The 21,426-nt window shown below is 43.5% G+C and overlaps 3 protein-coding genes and 1 long non-coding RNA gene across 4 annotated transcripts; 3 read left to right on the top strand and 1 right to left on the bottom strand.

The window, feature by feature from the left end:
• On the top strand, positions 1-738 carry LOC115265364 (cyclin-dependent kinase 10; the record flags this gene model as incomplete). The annotated part of the gene is given in 1 exon segment (XM_062849454.1): positions 1-738. A coding segment is annotated over 1 exon segment (690 nt), but the record flags the coding sequence as incomplete, so codon positions are not given.
• Positions 723-1,217, bottom strand: LOC109409672 (large ribosomal subunit protein mL42). Its single transcript, XM_019683148.3, has one exon. The coding sequence runs from the start codon at positions 1,163-1,165 to the stop codon at positions 776-778; it is 390 nt and encodes a 129-aa protein (XP_019538693.2). The 5' UTR covers positions 1,166-1,217; the 3' UTR covers positions 723-775.
• A 620-nt stretch (positions 1,218-1,837) lies between these two features.
• Positions 1,838-4,777, top strand: LOC115265371 (conserved oligomeric Golgi complex subunit 5). The gene is made up of 5 exons (XM_029870146.2): positions 1,838-1,995; positions 2,055-2,566; positions 2,644-2,785; positions 2,848-3,552; positions 3,758-4,777. Exons 1-5 carry the CDS (start codon positions 1,950-1,952, stop codon positions 4,642-4,644), a joined length of 2,292 nt encoding a protein of 763 aa, XP_029726006.1. The 5' UTR covers positions 1,838-1,949; the 3' UTR covers positions 4,645-4,777.
• Positions 4,778-11,414: 6,637 nt separating this feature from the next.
• On the top strand, positions 11,415-20,103 carry LOC134288761 (uncharacterized). Its single transcript, XR_009998132.1, has 2 exons — positions 11,415-14,303; positions 19,315-20,103. It is a non-coding gene; the product is annotated as an uncharacterized LOC134288761 (long non-coding RNA).
• Positions 20,104-21,426: the final 1,323 nt, after the last annotated feature.

Genomic DNA, 21,426 nt, shown 5'->3' with positions numbered 1-21,426 from the left:
TACATCATCCATAGGGATTTGAAGGTGTCGAATCTGCTGCTGACCGACAAAGGCTGTTTGAAGATTGCAGATTTCGGATTGGCTCGGTACATAAGCGATTCGGATAAACCCATGACTCCTGGCTTGGTTACTCTTTGGTACCGTCCGCCCGAGTTACTATTCGGATCGAAAGAGCAAACTACTGCTGTGGACATGTGGGCTACGGGATGCATTTTGGGAGAGCTGTTAGCCCATAAGCCACTCATGCCCGGGGTCAGTGAAATCTCACAGATCGAACTCATCATTGAATTGTTGGGAACTCCGTCGGAAACAATTTGGCCGGACTTTTCATCGTTACCAGCAGTGCAGAATTTCACTCTCAAGTCTCAGCCATACAACAATCTTAAGCCGAAGTTTGCCTGGCTTTCCTCCGCGGGACTTCGCCTGCTGAATTTCCTTTTCATGTACGATCCGAAAAAGCGAGCCACTGCGGAAGAGTGCCTCCAGAGTAGCTATTTCAAGGAAGCTCCGCTGCCGTGCGACCCCAAGCTGATGCCCACGTTCCCCCACCACCGGGATCTTAAAAGCGCCCCCAAGGAATCGACGGAAGTTTCGGCTTCTTCATCCACCAAGGCGGTATTCGATCAGACTGCGGTGCCAACCATTTCCGATCTTTTGGGTTCGTTGGTGAAAAAACGACGAACAGAATAAATATGCAATACAAATGGAATAATAAACAGTACTTTTGATTTGGTAAAATGCTATTTTATTCTAATACAAAGATGACATGTCCCTCTTACAGATACTCTCGGTCCATCGGTGTCTTTTTAGCCTTCTTGTTGCGCGCTCGCGGGAACCAACGATGCTTGGTGGTGAACGTGGCTTTGGACAGTTCTTCGCGGACCATATCCGGATGTTTGGCCTTCAGCTGGCTGGCTCCTGCGAGGACCAGCTCGTCACGTACCAATGATGGCCCGGATCGGATCGCGGCTCTTTCGATTGGTTTCGAACACTCGTACGGGAACGTCGGCTCCGGGTGCCAGGCCACGAAAACTTTTCCACCGAATGCAGGGGCGACGCGCTGAACTAAGTTTTGGGGGTTCGCCTTGGCCACTTGGACATTTTCGTACTGTTTTAGCGTTACAAAATGATTCCAGCGACGGAAAACGCGACCGCACAGCGACATGATGCAAGAGCTCAATCTGACAGCGCTTCGTCGCGGATGGCAAGGGCTGTCAAAGAATCACATGCTCCATACACATTCAAGTTAAACTCGTAAGAACGCAAAACAATCAGATTTCTTTTAAACACTTTATTTTATTATTATAATTGATTCAATAAAAATATATTATGTTCAATATAACGCAAAAAAAAACTATCTTAAAAAAATAAACCAATAATGACTGAAAATTTAATCACACTCTTTTTGTACAAGACCGATTCGTTGATGAGAAAAAACCTGACACGTTGTGTGTTAAAAGTATCGAGTGTGCGTGTTGTTGTTGAGAAATTGAAGATAAAAAGGAATTGATAATCATTAAATGTTGACATGATGATGATGAATAATCATTAATTCGACACTGATTTTTCATTTGGGCCTAACTGACATTTTCGAGTTCTCTTCATCGATCCTCTTTTTGTGTTATCACAGTATGTGTATTGAGTTTTCCAAAGATTTTTTGGTTGAAATGCGAAGAAGACGAGTACATGTTGCTATAGAAACAAAAAGAATAATGCTTTTATTTGTTTTGATCAAGTTATTGACGAAAGAGAGAGTCGACGAAGAGAAATCGATCAAATCAGTTAGGCCCTTATGAAAAATCATTGTCGAATTATTAGATTCCTATTGGAAATCAAATCAAAATCGTTTTCGGTGTCGTGGCCGTGTCAACATTAGATGGACCAAAAGTCCAAAAGTCTTGTGTTTTAGAAGTTTAGCTCACAAATTTATTGAATTGTCGCTCGCCACAATGGAAAATACCGAGTCGGATATCTGCGACACGATGCAGAACGATGGTAGGTTGTCTTAAAACAGAATTTTCATCATAACAATATCGCTGACTGCTTCTGTTTAGATTTTTTCCGCATCTTCCTGGAGGATCGACAGGAAGCGAAGGCGAATCTTTCCACGACCATGACCATTACCGAGCAGATAGCGAAGCTGTCGGAGGGCTTGGAGCAAATTTCAGCCCACTTGCAAACGCAGGTTCGCGGTCAGTACGGTGCGTTGCTGTCCCAGGCGAATCACGCCGGGCGACTCCACACGGCCATCAGTTCCATTTCCGGCCACATTGATTCACTGCAGCACAGCGCGGACCGGTTGAAGAAACAAGTCACCGTACCGTACGAGCAGCTGGAAACGCAAACCAAAATTTTGGGACGATTGCACGAGGCATCGCACGTCCTACGGCAGGGCGGACGGTTTCTGCAAATCTATACGGCATTGGACAAGGCGACGGAACTGCCGGAACAGGCACGGATTGTTTACGAGCTGGAAAGTGTCATGGAAGACGTTGACCTGAGCCAGATAGAGTTCTTGAAGGAGGAGATTTCCGCGATGACCGCTGTGAAGGCTCGTCTCGTAAAGGTTGGTGTCATCCAGTGATGACCTAAGTTCTAAAACTTCTTCAAGATAATTGCTTTTTGATCCACATTTTATTACAGGTAGCTAATAGGGATTTATTCCAAGCTATCCAAAACACCAAGGAAGATGAAACGAAGAATTGTTTAAAAATTTTCCTGAATTTAAAAACGTTAGCTAAGTGCTTGGAAAACATCTCTGCCACGTATCAGCGATACATTCGAGGTAAGCTGGATTTTTTACACAGAAGTGTGCGCTTCAATTCCATAGATTATCATTATAAACAGATTCCATAAAAGAATGCTACTCAGCATCGGATGTTGGCAAATTGCGTAAGCAAGACTCGGCAGCAAGCGGCAACAACAAGGACAAAACCGACAGAGGCTCTTCAAAAGGTCCAGGGAAGGTTCCCGTCTTAGGCAGTTCGACTCATTTCCGGACCAAACTGTGGCAGGCTTTGGAATGGCTGTTCTTGGACGAGTTCTACAGTTACTGTCAGCAGATTGCATTTCTTCAGCGCTGCTTGTTAGGCTTACCACTGTCGGAGGATTGCCTAGTTATGGCCAAGACGATAAGCGAGGACTTTTGGGATAAGTTAGAAAAGCAACTGATCGAGTCGTTTTCAAATGCTCAGCCCCACGTTCATCAAGCGCTTCAGCAGGGCCTCCCCAAAATGCTGTCTGTAGCACGTGCCCTGGAGAAGAAAATCGACAGCTCGTTCGTGTTTGGGGACAATACGTTTGTGGCACTGGAGGCAGGCTATCTGGAAAAATGTGCAAACAATTTGAAATCTGTGTTGGTCGACATAGATTTTCCCAACCAGGAGGTCATCGATAGCGTTGTGCGAGTGGCTTCTACTGAGCTGAACGCTGCCATTGTGGATGATCGCTTAACGCGTCAGGTTACGGACGTCATCTGTGTGTCGAATCAAGACTTGTGGAACAGAATCGAACGCAATGTTAAGCTCGGTGGTGATACACAGCAAGTTTTGGGTAAGTATTCCATGAGTGGTTGTAAAATTTGTCGAACATCCGTTTTCTGAAAGGAACAAACTAATCAGACCAACTCCTACTAACTTGTGCCCATCAGTATTATACTTGGGTTTTAAACCCTGATTCAGAAAGCATCCAAATGTCCCAAATGGCTGGCCTTCTGATACCTGAAACGTTTTCACACCAGCCTCATTTCCATTTTCAGATAATCCCAATGTTTCACAGTCGCAGAACATAACGCTGGCCAACATCGTTCACTATCACCACGAAGCGATTTGCCGGCTTATCCAAAATTTGGGCCCAAATTTCGTCAGCACCGAATCGGCGGCCAAGCTAAAAAAGAGCCTCAACGACGGCCGCACGATAACTCTTGCCATCATGCAGCAGCTGATTGCATCGATTCATTCCGCGGTGAACATAATTTTGCTAAGCATGCATCGGGAACCGGGTCTCAATACGGCATCAATATCGACCGCAGGTCCATCTTTCTACATGAAGGAACTGCAGGACTTCCTGGTGCGCTCGTGGAACTCCCACATTCTACCGTTCGCGGATAAATCAGTGATCGAGGAAAGTGGCCAGAATTTGGCTGCGCGATGCATTGAACTGTTCGTGCAAAATGTTGCAATTCTGCGGCCAATCTCGAATTCCGGCCGGCAAAGACTCAAAGCCGATTGTCATCACTTAGAACTGGCACTGAAACCGATCGTTCCGGATTTGGCCGTTTTGGGAAAAAGTTTTCGTCTGTTGAGAGCAATGTCATCGCTGCTGGCCATTTCTGCCGAAGAGTTGGTACAGCATACTTCGGGATCCGGTGGTGTGGTTCCATCGCACATCGTTTTATTCATGTTGTTCGGTTACGCTGGACCGGAGCTAGTAAGTCCGCACGTTACTGCCGGCTGGTCCAATGAGAAACTGATTCAGTGGTTGGAATCGCATTCGTCCGAGCGTGATAGATTGGAGTTGATTACTGGAGCTTTGCAGAAATACAGAGCCGTGGTACGGCAAAAGAATATCTCCCAATACGACGTGGTGTACCCGCTGATTGCCAGCTATTTGGAGGAGTCGTTAAAGGAGATCGCATCCAAATAGCCCCGGGCCCGGAGCATCCTACACATTTTATGTTAAAACCCACAAATTTAAAAATGTTTTCAGTAGAACTGCAACTTGAAGCATATAACTATTATATACAACCATTTTAATTATGAATATAAACTCAACATGATTGTAGCCATTTTAATGTTTATGCTGACTGCCATTATTTTACGTCACTTAAGTATTTAATTATTGATTTTGATATTTTTCTATGCTGTTTTCAATCGTATATTGAGTTAAGGTATAGAAATATTTATCAATGTAAAATATTTATTTAAAATTATACAGAAATTATTTCATTTCCACCGAAACACTGTTGGAACTCCTCCAAAAAATCATTCTGAAATTCTTTCAAGGATTCCTTCAAAGATTCCTTTTGCTATATCACCAGATTTTCTTCACGAAATATTTAAGAAACTCCTCCAATGACTTCATCAAGCATTTTTTTCTAAGTATTTCTTGGAGGATTTCTGCGACAATTCTTTCGGGATATCTTCTGCGATTTATTTAGCAGTTACTTCATAGGATTTATCGTAGGGTTTTCTTCAAGCATTCCTTCAGAAATAAATCTACGAATTCTTTCATAAAGTTGAAGGGATTATGTCATGGAGTCCTTTAAAGAAATCTTTCAGATGAACCATAATGGAGTTTTCCAAGCTTTCGAAGGAGGAATCTTGCAGGAGTTCAACATGGAAAAATATCTTTTATGAATTTCTGAGATCATACGTGGAGCCATACCTGAATGCTAAATGAATTTTTGGGAGCTTTTCTAGAGGAATTCCCGAAGGATTCCTTGCAGGATGGATGGACGAATTTCTAAAAAAAAATCTTTGAAGAATCTGGCAGGATTCCTTTGAGGATGGATGAGTCCATATTTGCAGGATTATTTGGAGGAAAACCATTGAGAAATACTTGAAGGAATCTTTATATCTTGAAGAAACTCTTGTATACTTGGAGAAAAAAAAATATATCCTTACTGATATGTCTTAAAGGATTATTGAACGAATTGTATAAGAGGACTTGAAAAAAAATCCGCCTAAGGAATCTTTGGACGATTTCCTACAGCAACTATTGGAGGAATTTCAGAAGGTATTTCTAAAGAAATGCTTGAATGAATTCCTAAGAAATCTTTGAAAGGATTGCAAAAAACGCTTGAAGAAATTTCTAAAAAAAATCCTTGAATGAATTCCTAAAGGATTCCTCACGAGTCAGGACAATTGCTAAACGGATCATGTGGAGTAGTCCCAAAGCAATCGCTTTTGGAAATTTTCAGGAAATTCTTTTGGGAATATCATTGAAAGAATTCCTTTAGAAACGATTCGAGAAGTTCCCGAAGCAATTGCTGGAGCAACTTTTGATGGAATTTGCTATGAAGTCCTTGAAGTTACTCCTAGATGATTCGTAAAAGATATTCAAGCAAGACGACTCACTCAAAGTGCAAATTTTCGGTAATACCAATCCGTGTAGTCAATTAGGAATTTCAAATAACTCAACGTACATATGTACAGATGGGTAAATTATTGGTTAAATTGGGAAAAAATCCACAGCTCAGGTGAGATTTGAACTCACGACCCTTATTCGCTAGACAAGTGCTTTACCAACTAAGCTACCGAGCCATATGTACAACAGAGATGGTTATATTTGCGGTTTAGGGGAAGATGATATAGATCGATGAGATTAGAATTGAACCTTATGACAACTAAAATGCTGAGTCATTAATTGGCTCGGTAGCTTAGTTGGTACAGCACTTGTCTAGCGAATAAGGGTCGTGAGTTCAAAGCTCACCTGAGCTGTGGATTTTTTCCCAATTTAACCAATAATTTACCCATCTGTACATATGTACGTTGAGTCATTTGAAATTCATAATCCAAGCAAGATTTCTTGGAATAATTAAAAAAAGTCGCTAAAAATGTTTAAAGGTATCAATAGAAAAAATGTCGATGGAAACCTTGGAAGCATTTCGGAACGATTTTTTAAAGGAATACCATTTCTTTGAGATATTTGTGAGATAATTTTTGATAGAATTCTTACACTTTTTATTTGAATTTCTGAAAAATCCTAAATCCTTGGAATGATTATTGGATGAATTTCTGTGGCATTTCTAGCAAAGAGCAATTTGTGTAAGAATTTGCGCAAAAATCTTGCAGTAGTTACAAGATCCTTGCATGAGGGAATTCCCGAAGGATTTTTTGGTACATATTTTCTTACAAAATTATTGGTGGTATTCCTTGAGATATCATGTTCGAAATCAAAATAAAATAATTGAAATACTTGAAGAATATCATGATGTAATCTTTTTAAGAAACTCTAAAAGAATAGTTGAATAAATTATGAAAGAATCTTTTAAGAAATCGTAAGAGCATTTATTGAATGAGCTACTAAAGAAATCTTTGGAAGAATTTCTGAAGGAATTTTAGGAGAAATTTCTAAAGGTATCTTTGACGGAATTTCTTTAGAATTTCAAATAAAACTTTGGTAGAATTCCTAAAGCAATCCCCGGAGAAAATCCAAAAGGAATCCTCGGTAAAATTCCCCGAGAAATTATTGAATAAGAAATGCTTGGATAAATGATCGATGGAACCTTTGCCAGAGTTTCTAAGAAGATCCTTGAAGAAATTCTAAAAGAATCTATGTATAACTAGCTGCCCCCGGCAAACTTTGTCTTGCCAACTGCGGTTTTTTGATGATTCAAGTCTTTAGCCAAGCCCTACCCCGTTCAAAATGTATGGAAATCTGATTTTCAAAAACTCTCAATTTTCCCATGTTTTTTGCCTCATAAACCTTCCTTAAGTGAAAACTAACAGAACAAAACTCAGACGATCCAAACCGGACCATCCGTTCGCAAGTTATGCGCGGTCCCACGTATGCCACTGCAATTTTATATATATACTAGCTGTACCCGGCAAACTTTGTCTTGCCTACTGCGTTTTTTGACGTTTCAAGTCCCTAGCCAATCGCCCAAGTCCCCGTTCAAAATGTATGATAACCCGATTTTAAAAACTCTCAATTTTCCCATGTTTTAGGCCTCATAAACCTTCCTTGGGTGAAAACTAACAGAACAAAACTTAGACGACCCAAATCGGACCACCCGTTCCCAAGTTATGCGCGGTCCCACGTATGCCACTGCATTTTTATATATATAGATGTATATATAGATAGATATAGATTTTCAATTGATTTTTTTTGGAATGAATACTTAAGAAATCTTTGGAAAAATTTCCGAAGGAACTCTTAATGTGATTTTTGAACAATTCCCTATTGATACACCCAGTATTCAATCATAGCTTGAATTTATCACTCAAAGGACACATCTAGTCATTCTTAAAGGATTTTTGAGAAAAGTGACAAAACAATCTTAGGAGAAAATTCTGAAAGAATCCTTGAAAATCTTCTGAAAAAATTATTTGTTACCAGAAATCCTCGGAGAATTTTTTTAACGGTTTCAATGAATTTTGAAGAAATTGTTGACTGAGATGCTTAATGGAAGCTTAGAAGAATTTTTCAAAAGAATTTTGAAAGATCCTCTCAAAAAAATCACAATAGGAAAAGTTTCATGAGGAATGCTAGCAAATATTCCTGAAGGAATGTTTGGGCAGACTAGATGGATTTTGAAGAATTTTTCGGAGAAATTCCAGAAGGATTTCTCGAAAGAAAACGAATAGACTGGAGGAATTCCAGAAGGATTTCTCGAAAGAAAACTATAGATTTTTTAGAGAAACTTCTGTACGAATCTCTGGATGAATTCTTGAATTATCATCCAATGGATTCTTTGGAAATTTCCTGAAATTCTAGGATGAATCACGTAGTAAAACCTTATAGAAACTCCTTGAAGAATTCTTGGTCAAATTTTTCGAATCGATCATTACAGTTATTTATATATGAAGGAATTCTTGGAAATATTCCACACCGGGCCCACACATTTCTAGCTACGGCACTGAGCGGATAAGTAGGGTACTTTGTAAGTGTCGATGATTTGAGCAGAAAGAAACTGCACAAATTAAAAATTCAGATTGATATTTTATCTTGGTTAGGGTAGTGTGGGGTTAAGGCCGTCTTCTTCAACACTAGTAAAAGCCAGGACTACTCTCTCCTCGATCCACTAAAACACATTCTTATGGTCGCCAAACCCTACGTCTCTCCGGAACCACCTAGAAGGTATTGCTTCAGAGAGGGGCTAGTGCATATCGCACCCACAAGGTTAGCTGCATCGAACATCGATGACTCGCTCTGGAGAGTCCATCACGGTAACATGCTGGCGCTTAGCCAGTTTCCCGAGTGGATCTCGCCACTCCCTTTGTCCTCGGAAGGCGGGCAGGGTCAACCCCGCCCGCGCCCAACTGCTTTGCAGACATCAAGAACTGATGCCCACGTGCAACCCGATCTGACCTGCTGAAGGCAAGGGTATCACTACCCTTCAGGCCCTATCAGCTGCACCAGAAGGTTGCTGACAGCAGGGTCTCCACCTGCCCCGACCCTTGCCGGGGACCCTTTACCAACCGCGGGCTCGGATCCAACCCAGTAGACCGACGCCACGACAGCACCACTACCGAGACTTCCTCTCCGCGGCCACTTAATCGCTGTAAGGGTCGTTCTCGACCGCAGGGCACCGGTATGACCTACGAAGCCGACTTCGAACCCCTGGACCACCTCTTGTACTGCATCTGGACTAGCCATTCTCCGAGTCCACGCGCAACCTCCTCTGTAGCTCCCAGACGATATGGGTGATAGCCGTTGAAACGGCATTCCAGCTAATCTCATCCCTACACATTCTCTGGACCAAGTTGTCCGGAGTTGTGTCCTCCCCGCATGTGGCAAGCATGCGGTCACGCATTGTGCGAAAACGCGGGCACACGAACAAAATGTGTTCCGTCGTTTCCTCTAAACCATTGCACACTAGGCATTCGGGAGAATCCGCATGCCCGAAACGGTGTAGATACTGTCGGAAGCAACCATGACCTGTCTGTAGGACCTGGGTCAGGTGGAATGTAACTTCCCCATGGAGCCTATTAATCCAACTATCTACCCTCGGTATCAACCTATGGGTCCACCTTCCTTTGGTGGAACTGTCCCACGCGCGCTGCCATTTGACCATGGAGGTCATCCCGGCAGTCCTGCGTATGTCTCTTGCGCCGCACATTTCGAAGCACTCCATGTCCTCACTGATAAGAATGCTGATAGGCACCATACCAGTAATGATGCAGAGAGCGTCGTGTGACACGGTACGGTACGCGCTTGCAACCCTCAGGCACATAAGCCTGTAAGTACTTTCCAGCTTCCGTCGGTAGCATTTAGTACTTAGCGCGGTGCCCCACGCTGGGCCGCAAAGTATGGACGTAGCAACACGCTTGACGGAGCGCTTTGACAGGATAGTGCACTCTCCTACACTGATCTCCGTCTGCTGCTCCGACTTCAGCTTATTAACAACCGTCACCTCTGTCTTGTGGTGAGCCAGCTCCAGTTTCCTGGACCGCATCCACGCCTCCACAACCTTGATCGAGTGGTCGGTAGTCAACTTCACCTCCTCGATCGTTTCACCGTAGGCTTCAAGCGTAATGTCGTCGGCAAATCCGACAATCTCCACTCCCATTGGGTACTCTAACCTCAACACCTCGTCGTACATGACATTCCATAACACCGGACCCAGGATGGAACCTTGCGGGACTCCTGAGGTTATGTGAAAGCACTTCCGACCCACCTCCGCGTCGTAAACTAGTACGCGATTCTGAAAGTAGCTTTCGAGAATCTTGTACAAGTACTCCGGTATCCCCAGACGCAAGAGCGCATCGGCAATAGCAGACCAGCTGGCGCTATTAAACGCATTCGTTACATCCAGAGTCACTACCGCGCAGAAGCGGAATTCCCCTAGATAGCGTCTACGGTGGACCTCCCCTTCCGGAAGCCGTATTGGTTGCTCGAAAGACCATTTTCGCCCTCAGTGAACCTCAACATTCTATTGAGGATGATCACACGCACGTGAGACCACCGCTACCAGCTCGTCGCCGTCTAAACCGAAGTTTCACTCACGGCGGAGCGCCTCCCTAAATACCTCTTCGTCGAAGTATGATGTCTTCCACCTGCGAGGGCTTGGCCTTGACCTGGCCGCCTCTTCTTCTATCCGCTGTCTGCTGTTGTTGTAGTCGATACTGTAGCGAACCGCCAGGTGGTCGCTGTGAGTGTAGCCATTATCTACTCTCCAGTTCGAACTACTTGTTAGGCCAGGACTACAAAAGGTCACGTCAATAATTGACTCCGCTCCGTTTCGACTATAGGTACTCTTGGTACCGACGTTAGCCAAGTCGACATCTAAGATGGCCAGTGTTTCTAGTAGGATCTGACCCCGCTGGTTCGTGAAACGGCTTCCCAATTCCACAGCCCAGGCACGTGAACCGCTCGATCGGCCACCGCGGAGGCGCATAACAGCTACAGAAGTAGACCCCGTTTACTTTGGCGACCACGAAGCCCTCATAGGTAGTAGACACCAGCTCCTGGACGGGGTATTTACCCGTCATCCATGTCGCCGCCATTTTTCTGGACCCATCCGCGATCCAGTTGCCGTTGCCGGTGGGTACTCGGTATGGGTCCGCTATGATGGCGATATCCGTCTCCTACTCTGAAACCGCCTGACAAAGCAGTTGCTGAGCCGCGTCATAGTGGTTCAGGTTCAGTTCTTGAAATGATATAGCATTGCGCATTTGTTGTATACAGTATATAGTGTACTTTTGGCTTTAATTTTATAGGGAATGCTACATACAATCAGCAGCTTGTAGTAGGCTAAGGAATAAGCTACTGAGATGAGAGAATAATAAACGTCACTATTGTACAAACCACCACTGAAGACACACTTGTTTCTGGAACACTACATTGGCGACTGAGGATGAAGAGCTTTGGAAGAAAAAGGAAAATATTCGAGTTCAGTGAAATTCGACGACTTTCTGTTTGAAGAAATCAAATAAAATTGGAACAACAAGAGGATCGAAATCCAATCGCAACGCTTTGAGAAAGACCTGAAAATCACGACGAAGATCCGGACGTTAAAAGGTTAAATTTCACGGGAAAATGCTCAAGATACCTAGGAGGAAAATGCCATTAATCAACGCTTCGGATGGAGATGTTCGGTAACTATTAGTGCGTTCATATTTAAGAGAGACTCTCCAGTCTGGTTGGCCATCACCAACATCACCGCGCTGGTGTGAACAATAAACGAATGTTTATGGGCTTGATGCACAAAATGTAACAGAGTGTAACCAGCGAAAGCTTGTTGGTTTTGACGTTTTCGTGGAATTATAGTTTAAGGCTTGCTTCGATCTTTTGCTTCAGCGCAATACATAGAACTCAGCAGAAAAGTCTGCGTTTCGTCTAAATGAAATTGTTATGCTGAGCAAGTGTGGACATGTATGTGTAATTATTGTGAGATTAGATATAGTTTGGAATACATACGGAATAAATACATAGAAAGTGGGCACAAGGGACCTGAACATAAAGGCATTTTACATACCTCTAAAAGTTCATACTTTCTATAGAGCTATAAAACTATGTACACTCAATATGTTGATGAAATACTGAACCTTGTGAACATATTGAAAGTACACAACAAATAATAATTAATTATAATTATTATAATTTTTGTGAAAAACATAAGGGGTATTTCACATAGTTTACAAATTTATAGTACACTAAGCAGCGAATTGAAAGCTACTTTACAACATTTATACCAACTTAATTATTTGCATACCTAAATTATGTTACACTGGCCTTGTTTGAAAACATATTTTAGAACAGAGTATTCTATATTAGACACATGTTATGTTCAATCCAAAAATATAATGGTAAAGGTGTGCACATTATTCAACGCCAACTGAAATTCAAATGTTTTCACATCAAACATTTTCATTGATGGATTAAAACCAGCGTTGTGGAGGTATAAAAAAAAAACTTGGTAACCGGTACACATCAGACGAACAGGTTTGAGCTCAGTTTCCCATGGCAGATAACATGTAATTCAACATTTTACTACAATTGGGTTCTGTAGGGGTATACCAATTATTTCATAATCGGAATCTCCACCAAAAAAAAAAAAAAATAGTCGAAATCCAAAATTTCATCAATTTTGATGCCCGGAAACTGTTTTTAAAACGCATTTAAAGTTTGTATGGGGGAAATTTGTTTGTCGGGGTTAACTGTTATTCTATCGATAGGACTGTCATTCTATTCAAGAAAAATAAAACTGTTTTGTTTATTTAACCATCAAAACAAAGGTATTGGAACGCGATAAAATCACGTTATACTCAGAAAAATGAGCTCTTTCAAATGGGCTAAAGAAAACAGAAATAATTTATTCATTAAACAACCCAATTCATTACCGTATTTCATATAATGTTTGTAAAAAGAAATTGAAAAAAAATAATCATGTTATTCATCACAGGTTTTAGAGAAGTGATTCTTTTGGAAAAAAAACATGGTAAATTTACAGTTTACAAAGTAAAGGTAGAGAAACGATGTCTCAGGCTGAAGAAAATGTATTTCGGATTTGATTATTTGAATAACTGGTTACTCAAATGCGTATGGAAGTGATGTTTGTGAATTTGGAAATTAAGTCAAAATATACTAAAAATTTAGAAGCCAATAACTGTTTAAAATTAATTAGCGAGTCCGTGGAATTGTTGAGTTTTGAACTACTCAGAGGAAAAGAGTACGGGCTGATTGAAAAATTTGATTTACATATCTACGTCGAATGGTAATTGTTCCATTCGTACAAACTATGATAATTGGAAAATTTGATATATACGATAATGATTGTTCTGAATGAATGTTTAAAACATCTACTTAAAAATAGAAAAAAAAGTTGATTCTCAAATTTCATTGAAAATGTTACAAATTGACAATGTTTTGCGATATTTGGCTGATATCGATGCAAGGTTTATTTGTTTGATACTGTGTTCAGCTTGTTTATAAAAAGGAACTTTGTTTTCTTAAACACAGGTCTAAAGTTTAAGCTTAAAGATGCTATAAATAATAAAGACATTGTTAGAAAGACAGTTTAGTGAACACTGTATTATTAAATAAAATTTAAAGGAATAGATTAAATTCCATATATGTACGTTATAAGCAGGGAGTAAAAGGAATAAGTTGATATATTCCGGTCTACTTCTGCAAATGAAACTTAGAGGATAGGAATATCCTAGTCCGTTTCTGCAAAAGCAACGCAGGGAGATTGCGCATTCATTTGGTCCAGTTCTGTAACGAAATGAATGAATAATGTAAATCGTCCAGTCCGCTCCTGTTCAACAGTAGAGAGTAAAGGGAATACTCAAAGTAATTCCGGTCTACTTCTCCATATGAAACGAAGAGGATAGTGTGTCCTGGTCCGTTTCTGCAAAAGGAACGTAGGGAGATTTGAGGAAATTCAGTCCATTTCATGAATGAAATGAAGGAATGATACAAATTATCCAGTCCGCTCCTGGTTGATTAGCAGAGAGTAAAGGGAACGCAGATTCCGGTCTACATCTCCATAAGAAATGAAGAGGATAAAGAAATTCTGGTCCATTTCTGTAAAAGGAACATAGGGAGGTCGTGGAAATTCAGTCCGATTTAAGATAGAATCGTAGGAATAAAACGAGCCGTCCAGTCTGTTCTTGGTCATTAAGTAGAGAGTAAAGGTGACGGTTAGTCACGGCTACGCAGCGGAAAAGTCAGCGAATGGATTCCGGAGAGAAAGTAAATCAAGGCACTCGCGATTACTTGAACGTGAACTTTTATTATCGATAGAATTACAAAGTTTATAGAAAAACACTTGTCGGTCGCACGGCGATGGCGGTTGGAATGACTCGGTTCGATCGTCTTCGGTTGGTAGCACTGCGCGAGGGATCGCCAGCGCGCAGGGGTCACGGGTGTGGAAAAGCAAAGGTGCTTAAGGTGGAACGGGTGTGCATTGCTCCTCTCCACACTCCTCCTCAATGGACTACCGGTTCACTTGCGTTTCCAAGTCCCAGCAATCCACAGAACAGCTTATGCTTCTTCGGCCCGAGGGGCTTCGTCATGACATCAGCTATCATCCGATCTGTCGGACAATAGACCAGCTTGATCTCCTGCTTCTCGCACAAATCCTTAACAAAATGCTCCCTCGTGTCGATATGTTTTGAGCGTCGGCTAGAGCGCTCCGTCTTCACAAATGCGAGACAACCTTGATTGTCCTCATGTAGCACTGTCGGGATCTTCTGTTCTTCGCCGAAGTCACGTAGGAGCTGCCTCAGCCATACGACCTCTTGACAGGCCTCGCTTAGGGCCACGTACTCCGCCTCCATAGACGAGAGTGTGACGGAAGCTTGACGACGGCTGGCCCATGATATTACGCCTCCACCAAACAGGAACACAGCGCCGGAAGTTGACTTTCGGCTGCCGACGTCGCCGGCCCAATCAGAATCAGAATAGCCGGTCAACGCCTGATTCGGTTCTCCTCCTAGTCGCAGACTGTATTCGGATGTTGCCTTCAAATATCTCAATATGCGCTTCGCCGCTGTCCAGTCGGCTTCTCCCGGAGCACTGAACTTGCGGCCGAGGATTGCAGTAGATGCCGCAATGTCCGGCCGAGCGTTCACGGCCAGATACAGTAGTCCTCCTACCAGGCTTCGGTACTTCGTCGCATCCTCAAGAGCTTCTCCAGATTCAACTAACTTCAGGAACCCAGGGTCCATGGGAGACTTCGCTATTTTCGCCTGCTCCATCCCGAAATTCTCGATCAGCTTCTCAATATACTTCTGTAGCCGGATGCTGTACACTCCACCTTCTCGCTGCACTTCAATACCGAGGAAGTGTCGGACTTCCCCGAGCGACGTGAGCTCGAACTCTTCCTTCAGCGACTCGAATATCTGCTTCACCTCTCGTTCATCCGTTGATCCGATCAGCATGTCATCGACATAAACAAGCAGGAATACCTTCACCTTGCCTACGCTGCGAATGTACAGGCACGGATCTGCAGCAGAGGGCTTAAACTCCAGTTTCGCCAACACTTCGTTGAGTCTACGGTGCCAGCAGCGCGCCGACTGCCGCAGTCCGTAAATACTCCGCTTGAGCCGACAGACATACTCCTCCTTGCCGGGTGTCGCGTATCCAGGGGGCTGACGCATCAGGATCTCCTCGTCCAACGATCCGTATAAATACGCGGTCTTTACGTCTAGGTGCCGCACGACCATGTTGAGCTTCGAAGCCACCGCGAGAAACGTCCTCAAAGTAGCTTGGCGTGTTACCGGTGCGAACACCTGATCGTAGTCGACTCCTTGCTGTTGGCTGTACCCCTGGGCGACAATTCTGGCTTTCAGCTTGACAACTTCGTTTTGCTCGTTGCGCTTGACCTTGAATACCCACCTAGACCCAACAGGTTTACATCCTTTGGGTGGTGGAACGAGCTCCCAGGTCTGCAGCCGCCGATGGGAGGCTAGCTCATCCTCCATCGCGCTCTTCCACTCCGGTTTCTTCAGGGCTTCTCGAAAGTTCGATGGTTCCTCGACAGCGCATGCCGCGATGCCGACAGCGTAATCCAAGACAAAATCGTCATAACGTTTGGGTATCGCTCCACGATTTGGCCGATCCGATCGCCGGTTTGCCTCAGGAACCTCTTCATCCGGGACTTCATGGTACTCTTCGCTTCCAGAATCTTCGTCCGGTGACTCAGCATCGCTTTCTTCCTTCTTCTCCACGAAAGGTCGCAGCTCAAATTCGTCTTCTTCATCCCGCTCAGGAACGGCTTCAACAGGGAAATCCATGGAGTTCGATCCGTTGCCGAGTTCGATGAACTTGGCGTCTCGGCTCACGGTTACTTGATCCGTTTCCCGGTCCACGAAGCGGAAGCCCTTATGCTCCATAGAATAGCCTACGAACGTAAGCTTGCGCGCCTTCCCTTCCATTTTTCCTCGTTTGACCGCTGGAATGTGCACATACGCCTCGCTGCCGAACACTTTCAAGTGGCCGAGCTCCGGTTTTCGGCCCCACCAAAGCTCGTAAGGCGTCTTCGGAACAGATCTTGACGGTAGCCGGTTTTGCAGGTAGGTTGCGGTAAGCGTCGCCTCACCCCAGTATCGCTGCTCGAGGCCAGAGTCCAGCAACATACAGGTTGCCATCTCGGTGAGCGACCTGTTTTTGCGCTCAGCCACACCATTTTGCTGTGGTGTGTACGGGGTGGTAAATTGTGGTTTGATGCCTTCCGCTCGATAGAAGTTTCGCAGCTCTCTGTTATCGAATTCGCCTCCGCCGTCGGAGCGGATCACCTTCGGCTTGCGGTTGAACAGATTCTGCGCCCACCGCACATACTCCTTGATGGATTCAGCTGCTTCCCATTTGTTCTTCAGGAGATACGTCACCGTGAATCGACTATAATCATCGATGATGTTCAGGACATATCGGTTACCGCTCGGGGTGGCGGTCCTCATCGGGCCACACAGGTCAGTGTGCACGATGTCCAGAATCCCAGTCGATTTTCGTTCGGCAACAGCAGGGAAGGGAGGCCGAGACGATTTCCCCTCCAAGCAACACTCACACACGACACGCATACCACAATCGCTTACCTTCATACCTGTGGCTAGGTTTTCCTTCAGCAGGCGCTCGCTGGCCGCCCAGTCGCGGTGGCCCAGGCGCCGATGCCATTGGTGCTGGCAGTTCTCCCGATGCTGTCCGGTGGTTACCTTCAGTGAAGTTTCAGCAAGCCTCAGACGGTACAGGCCGCCGTAACGACATCCAGTCGCCACAACGACGCCTTTCGGATCGAGAATCCGACACTCATCTTCGTCGAAACACACTTGAAATTTCTTCTGTGCTAGCTTCGCAACCGAAATCAGATTGGTCGACAGACCAGGCACAAACTTCACTTCACTTATGTCAATCTTCATCACATCATCTTCACCGTCAATGCCATAGAGAACACCACTACCTTCACCTTTGATCTGCGTCTTCTTGCCGTCTGCCAGAGTTATCCAGCCACCGGCGAACTCCTTCAGCGCCGTGAAGAACGAGCGATCGTTCGTCATGTGGGCGCTGGCCCCGCTGTCGATAATCCAGCAGGCCGTCTCACCACCGACCGTGAAAGCAACTCCTTTGGTGTCACTTTGAGCGGCTTTCGCCTTCGCACTTTCTTCTTTTCGGAAACGCGGCGCACTATCACTTTCTTTCTTCGACGACAGGAACTTTCGGCAGTTCCGTCGAATATGCCCGGGCTTCTTACAGAAGTGGCATACTCGCTTCTCACTTTGTCCGTTTTCCGCGGAACGCATCGCTTTCTCACTTTTCGCGGCACCCCCACCTTCCCGTTCCAGCCGCCGATGGTATTCATCCATCAGCCTGGACTTGACAACATCCATCGAGATGTCATCATCTGAACGACTGTCGAGAGCCGTAACGAGATTGTCGAAAGACGGGGGAAGGCTTCGCAACAGCATACAAATTTTCGTATCAATGTCCAGTTCGGTGCCGGCATCATCGAGCCGATCAAAAAGCTCATCCACTTCACGCAAATGTTGTTCAAGGTCACCCCGTTCCGGCATATTCATCGCGCACAGTTTCTTTAAGAGAGACACTCGAACAGAACGCGTTGTTTTCTGGTGGTATTCTTTCAATGCCTCAAACGCGTCGCGGGCGTGCACACACTGCTTCACGAGTGACAGCTGGTTGTCCTCCAGCATCAACATCAGCGTCGCCTTTGCACGGCGGTCGGCCGTCTTCCACTTTTCACTCATGTCATCCGGAATATCTTCGGCAATCGTGTGCCACACATCTTCACGGGAAAGCAGATTCTCAAGGCGGACTTTCCACGTCTGCCAGTTCGTGCCGTTTAATTTGGCAATCGCGAAACGCGGATCCATCTTGGCACCGACAAAACAGTTCACTTTTCCGACCCGATCGACTTTGTTTATGTTCGCTCACACCGATCACACACGGGGCCGTTCGCGGTTATGCTCTTCTTCTTCTTCACCTCTTCCTCACTCTCGGGGGGCACACGAGGCGGAACACCGAACAAAATGGCTCTTCGACGCCAATTGTTTCCAGCACTTTTTCACTCCGATCCGGCTGGGCCCATCACCTGACGGTTCACGCAAAAACGGCTACGCTCAAAAATGTGTTCGGCCTGCACATTTTTAGTAAACATCCATGCCGCACATGACTGTGTTCGAAACACACATTTTTTTTAAATTGCTCGTACGCTCATATGAGCATGTATTTTGCAATAATTTGGACATGGCAACCTCACTGGGTTTATAAACCACCTTCAAATACCGAAAAATATTGATATTTTGCAAAAATGTGAGCGTGCGAGCAATTTAAAAAAAATGTGTGTTTCCAACACAGTCCCTGTGCGGCATGGGCGCTACTCAAAAATGAGAGCTTTTATTTTAGAGAGTTAGTCACGGCTACGCAGCGGAAAAGTCAGCGAATGGATTCCGGAGAGAAAGTAAATCAAGGCACTCGCGATTACTTGAACGTGAACTTTTATTATCGATAGAATTACAAAGTTTATAGAAAAACACTTGTCGGTCGCACGGCGATGGCGGTTGGAATGACTCGGTTCGATCGTCTTCGGTTGGTAGCACTGCGCGAGGGATCGCCAGCGCGCAGGGGTCACGGGTGTGGAAAAGCAAAGGTGCTTAAGGTGGAACGGGTGTGCATTGCTCCTCTCCACAAAAGGGAGCAATAAAAGACTCCGGTCTACATCTCCGTAAGAAATGAAGAGGATTAGGAAATCCTGGTCCATTTCTGTAAAAGGAACGTAGGGAGATCGTGGAAATTCAGTCCGATTCAAGATAGAGTCGTAGGAAAGAAAGCGAATCGTCCAGTCCGTTCTTGGTAACTAAGAAGAGAGTATAGGGAGTAATAAGAGACTCCAGTCTACATCTCCATAAGAAATGAAGAGGATAAAGAAATCCTGGTCCATTTCTGAAAGGAAACAAAGGGAGGTTGTTTGAATTCGGTCCGATTCAAGAGGGAATCGTAGGAATAACATGAATTATCCTGTTTGATTATGAGAAGTACGCTTATAAGGGTTCTATAGAAAGCAGGTTTTAAGAGTGTTTATGCAATATATGTACATTAGCTTGACAATCAAAGGAAAACAAGAAGCCGTTGTTAGTATGCTTTTGAAAACAACTATTTGGGTACACGTTAGAGGAAAAATAGATTTGTACAGTCTGCTATGAGTTTGAGGTACTCTAAAGACCTTCAACTTATGTCATACATATATTGTATCTATCCGAAAAAAAAAAACACGAAAGAGGTCCGTCAGTCTACTTTAATAACATATATAAATAAATAAATAAAAAAAACATAAATAAATAAGTAGAAAAACAAATAAAATAAAACAAAACAAATCACAAATTATTCATATTAATATTTTATGGAAACCAGAGGATTTCAAGTCTAATTTCAGCAAAGAAAATGCAGTACAAGACTTTCAAGCATTCTCGAGAAAAATGTTGGGAAGAAAGAAAAAAAAAGAAGTGGTAAAGAGTATCTTATCTTTGTTTAAGCCCGGAAAGAAAGATGCGAGGACTCCTAAGTATACAGAGAAGAAAAGTTGATCACATGTAAGAGGTTGTTTATTTAATTCTTTTCCATTTTCTTCAGGAACTTGCAAATACAAACTTCGAATAACAAAGAGAAAAACGGAAAGGAAAGACGACCACTCATTATTGAACATTGGATGGATTCTCAGATGGTGCGCTGGAGATTGATGATTTGTATTTCAGAAATAGTCAGTTAATTACAAGTTGAAACTATGAAGTTGAGAAACATATCTAGACTATTAGTAGTTAAGACAGATTAAGATATCTGTTAAATGTTTCACACAGAGAAGATCATTCTCGAAGATTTAATTAGTTATAAACATTTCCAAAATGCATCATTAATTGTAATTAAGTATTACATTGATACAACATTACATTTTCATTTTTATTAAAGACTAGCTGTCCCGGCAAACGTTGTCTTGCCCAGCTGTGGTGGTTTGACAACTGTTAAGCTCATAACGTCATAGCACTCTAGATTGGTTTCATTTCGTTCGTGTTGATTTGCTTCCCAGCTCACGAAAAATCAGTTTTTTATCAATTTTCTTACATTTTTAGTTCTTTTCCTAACTTTTATTACATATAAACACAGCCACCATGAATACGAATCCAACCATGCAAGAGTCATTCTGATGGGTTCTTCCGTTCGTGAGTTTTGTTGCCTCAAAGGAACCCTCAACTCATTTTTATATATATAGACAAGGAGAGATGTAGTAGGCTAAGGAATAAGCTACTGAGATGAGAGAATAATAAACGTCACTATTGTACAAACCACCACTGAAGACACACTTGTTTCTGGAACACTACACAGCTCAGAGGTTGAATTGACCAATGAAGAATGTATCGAAATTCTTAGAAATCACTGCTGAATCCAAGATCGAATCCTTTTTCGGCACGATTTCAATCCATCGATATTTCCGTTACATTTGTATTGCATTGGTGGCTTAAATAAGGACATTCATTGAACATATTTATAGAAAACCCAGACTGCTTGAATTTCCGTTCGAGACGGACCCGCTTTGTAAAGAATTTCATTCTTCATTTCTGTCCCCAACTTGAAAGGGACAAAATGTACAACGGCTGCCTAATCAAGTGCTATTATTTGCTCTGCTGGGCAAATAACGGCCCTCGTCTCGATTGGATGTGCTATACATAAACCAACAGGTTGCCGATATTGAATGCAGGATTGCAGCTTGGTATTCACCCTTTTCCACCATCATCGTTTCGTATTACATTCGCC

Source organism: Aedes albopictus, chromosome 2 (assembly GCF_035046485.1).
Source record: "Aedes albopictus strain Foshan chromosome 2, AalbF5, whole genome shotgun sequence".
NCBI classification, from domain to species: Eukaryota; Metazoa; Arthropoda; class Insecta; order Diptera; family Culicidae; genus Aedes; species Aedes albopictus.
The sequence above is the reverse complement of the archived record's forward strand: the minus strand, read 5'-3'. Positions and strand labels throughout refer to the sequence as shown.

Excerpts from the sequence above, each read along its gene's own strand:
- LOC115265371 (XM_029870146.2), top strand. The coding sequence starts at position 1,950 with ATGGAAAATACCGAGTCGGATATCTGCGACACGATGCAGAACGATG. Across the intron at positions 2,786-2,847 it reads GTATCAGCGATACATTCGAG|ATTCCATAAAAGAATGCTAC; the intron begins GTAAGCTGGATT and ends CATTATAAACAG. Across the intron at positions 3,553-3,757 it reads TGATACACAGCAAGTTTTGG|ATAATCCCAATGTTTCACAG; the intron begins GTAAGTATTCCA and ends TTCCATTTTCAG.
- LOC109409672 (XM_019683148.3), bottom strand. The coding sequence starts at position 1,165 with ATGTCGCTGTGCGGTCGCGTTTTCCGTCGCTGGAATCATTTTGTAACG.